Here is a 4,077-nt window from a genome sequence, read left to right on the forward strand (position 1 = left end):
CAACCAGAAAAAGTTCACAATACGCAATATGAGACCTCACTAGTGCCTCATAAATTTTCAGCATCACATTCCTGCAATTCCATTCTGACCTTCTGAAATGAATGCCTCTTTTGATGCCGCTGCTATATCCACTCTCATCTCTCTTTTATTTCTTACATAATTAATAAGGGTTTCCGATCGACTTGATAGAATCTGCTAGCTTGCTTTCATGTGCCTTATTTCCCCTTCGAATGATTATATTATTTGCTCTCTGCAGCTTTTTAAACACATTCCATTCCTCTATCTTTCCACTAGTTTTTGCATCTTCGTATGCTTATGTTTTATTTTTAGATTAGAGTTGACTTCACTTTCAGGCACACTCGTGCAATATTGCTATTCGGGTAATTCTCCATGCTTTGGAATACACATGTCATTCGTCATTTTACTCAGAAACGCACGCCATTAATGCTGTACATCCCTGCGAGCATCTTCTTCCAATTTACTTTGGCCAGCACCTCTTTCGTGCTACTGTACTTTCTGTTGCTCCTGTGAAATAGTGCTACGCGAAAATTAATTTTCTCCCTATCAAATTTCAACTTGAATTCTATTACATTATGACCACTGGTTCTTCAGGGCTGTTTTTTTTTTATCTTCAGCTGCCTAATCGGCCCCTTTTCTTACGTAACAGCCAATCCTGTATAGCTAATCCCTTTGTAGCTTCAACGGCAAATTGCTCTAAAAGCCATCCCTTAGGCATTCAACAAGCTCATTCTCCGAATCGACCTGCATGTTAAAATCTCCCATGGCTACCATAACATTGCTCTTTTAGACGGGCCGTTTCTATTTCCAATTGTAGTCTGAGGTCCAACTCCCAGCTACCGTTGGATGACAGTATTTAACTGAGATCATAGGCATGCACGCAGTTGAGCTGCTATGCAAATGTTGTCTTCTGCATGCTGGGCATGCTTAGACAGTTTAGATGCTGGCAGACAGGCTATAAAACCTGCTCACATTTACAGATGCTATTTAGACCCATGTTGATGCACATGTTTTTCGGGCAATAGCATAGTGAGTATACTTAATAATAGGATTTATTGTCTTCAGGAAGACTCAATACAGCAGAAATATCTTGTCAATGCCGCAACAGCTGCGATACATTCCGTTACATCTGTGGCGAGTATACGATTAAGGCTCAAAGACGCACCAAGAATCAACTTATTAAGAAAGCCTATGTGCTCTAATTGGAATGTAAAATTTGTGACCGACAAGCCCTAGGCTCCTGACATTTGTTGTGCAACATGTGTATTCAACCTGAGCGCTCGGCTCAGAGGTACTCGGAAGTCAATGCCAATTGCAGACACAATGATATGGCGAGAACAGAAGGATCACGTGAATGACTGTCACTTCTGTCTGACCAATGTATCTGGCTTTTCTAATTAAAGTAACAAATCTATTGAATACTATAATTTGCTTCAGCCATGAGACCAGTGTTATATGATGACAGTTTTCCAGAACCGAACACACCAGACACATGGATCCTAGGTGAGACAGATGAAGATGCCACAACTCAAGAACCAGATGTGGAAAAAGACACTGATCCTGATGGTTAACCCTTTATGCCTCATTATCCTCATTGGGAACACTGCCAGAATTAAATCACCTGTTCTAGCACTTGGATTTGTCAAAAGCTAAAGCAGAAATACTTGGTTCAAGTCTGCAAGGATGGAGTTTACTGTCACCAGGTACAAACATTTCTGTCTTTCGAAACCGGTAGGAACATTGACAAAGTTCTTTAAACAAGTTGCCAACCTCTGTATCTGTATTGACATTGATTTACTCTGACAAAGATATGTCTGTCTCCTCTTCATATAAAACACGGATTGGTGAAACATTTTGCGAAAAGAGTGGAAAAAGACGGTGAAGAATGGCGCTGTTTGATACAGATTTATAGAAGAATAATTCATGCCAAGATTAAAAAAAGGCATTTTTGTTGGTCCACAATTCAGACAGGTCATCAATGACAGGGAGTTCAAAGATCTGCTAGTAGGGCCGGAGAAAGTAGCATGGAAGGCATTTAAGGATGCCATTGAGAAATTTCTTGGCAACTACAGAGCACCAAACTAGCTTGAGATCCTTGATAACATGCTGAAAGCATACTAAACCATGAAGTGCATCATGTCATTGGAAATTCATTTTCTGCATTCACACTTGCACTTCTTCCCTGCTGATATGGTGCAGTCAGTGACGAACATGGTGAAAGATTTCATCAGGACTTTGGAACCATGCAAAAGCGGTATCAGGGCAACTGGAATCCATTAATACTGGCGGACTATTGTTGGACAATGTCACGAGTGGCACCAGATACTGTGTACAAGAAATCTGCAAAACATTTTAAGCTGAGTTGAATTAAAACAATGTGTCAGGATTATTATGCAATTACACCTGTGAAATTCAATAGAAGTATTTTAGTTTATCCAAATTCTTATGTGATCCAGCAAATCTGAAATTATTTTTGTGCTCAGGATGACATTGTCTGTCATAATTTCTATTTTTATTTTTTGTTCTGGATGGTAAACGTTTGAAAATAAAATAAGTTTTCCAGTGACCTATTACCGGAGCGTGTAATAATGAGTTCCGCTGTTTGTATGTGAATGAACGAGCCTGGAGTAATAACAGCCGGTCTGTTTTTGTACTTGTCTCAGTAAAGCCGTCATTTGAGATATATATATCATGGGTCACATTTTCGCCACAATATGCTTGTTGCGGTGGCGACTGACGGGGGCTTATGTTGGAACAGAAAGATCTTAGAAGTGTCTTTATGTAATTAGCAGTGAGTTTCCCCTTTGGCTGATGTTAAGGACGGAAAGATGGGATGTAACATCTGCGTCATTTCCAATAGTAGAGATTAGTGCAGGATTTTCAGCATCTTCTCTGCGGTCTTGCTGCTGGTACATTTTTGTTCTGCTCCTGTCATATTTTGAAACACTGTGTAATCCATAACATTGAGGTTTTTTTTTTTTTTGTGCATCTCGCTTCCTCTTGTCTATCACTGTGCCTCTCGGCGACTGCCGGCACATTGGTACAAAGCCGAGTCGCTCACTTGCAGTTTCAAGATCTTTGACAGGCTGATTTTATTTTCCCGATCGACAGAACCAAAGAAGTGTCCTTCGGCAGCATTTATCTGATCCTGATCTTCAGAGCTATGCGTCTGTAACAGATATTCTGGAGGCTTTGCTTGGAGCTGCCGGTACCAGTGTATCGTGTATGGACAAAACCCGAAATATTCGCAGTTTAATGTGACGACGTCATCAGAATAAGAAGATTGTAGAGGAGGATTCTTGGATACCATGGATATAGGATCTGATGGAATTTAAAAGAGGCATCACAATTACTATACTATCGTTACTGGATTGGCCACTGAAAGGAATAAGTGAAGGTTTTGTACCAGCTGGTTTCGTTCACTATATGTCCATAATGTTTTTTGTGCACTTGGGAATTATTCCAGCGACCTTCTGGGGTGGAGGAATATTTGCTAGATGGTGCAGGAAGAGAACGGAAATTAATAGGGGGAGAAGTGGAAAGACTGCATGGAATTGCTGGAATACGTGAAACCATGGGAATTAATAAATACAATTTAGAACATTTGTGAAATATTCTCAGAGAGCGAACACCCAGCGAGTTGGAGGATCTACCTGTTCTATTGTGAAAACTTCTGCTTTTTCTCTCTCTTTCATGTTTGTAACGTAAAGACGATTAGGAATTCTAACATTTTTGGTGTGTTGCTTAGATTTCCAGCATCAGCGGACTTCCGGTTGTATTCCCCTTCGCTGTTCCAAGTCATTCTCCTTTTTTTTTTACACACCAGGCAGTTTCCATAATTTATTTGTGTTTCTGTTCTGATTCTGTTTGTTCTGCTTTTGCTGCATAATGTATATATGCTGTCATCTTAAAATGTTCTCACGCAGTCTGACAAATTTCGCTTGCATTTCAATTTACACTTAGGCGTCAGACTCAAGTGTGACTTGGCGTCTCCCCTCACTATTTACATCGGCAGCTCGCGCTTGATAGACAAATGAAAAAGAAAAAAAATCTTTCTTA

At 40.1% G+C, this 4,077-nt stretch overlaps 1 gene segment (V, D, J or C); it reads right to left on the reverse strand.

Moving 5' to 3' along the window:
- Window positions 1-3,025: 3,025 nt before the first annotated feature.
- On the reverse strand, window positions 3,026-3,328 carry LOC134352439 (T cell receptor alpha variable 12-3-like). The segment is given in 1 exon segment: window positions 3,026-3,328. A coding segment is annotated over 1 exon segment (303 nt).
- Window positions 3,329-4,077: the final 749 nt, after the last annotated feature.

Source organism: Mobula hypostoma, chromosome 10 (genome assembly GCF_963921235.1).
Source record: "Mobula hypostoma chromosome 10, sMobHyp1.1, whole genome shotgun sequence".
NCBI lineage: Eukaryota > Metazoa > Chordata > Chondrichthyes > Myliobatiformes > Myliobatidae > Mobula > Mobula hypostoma.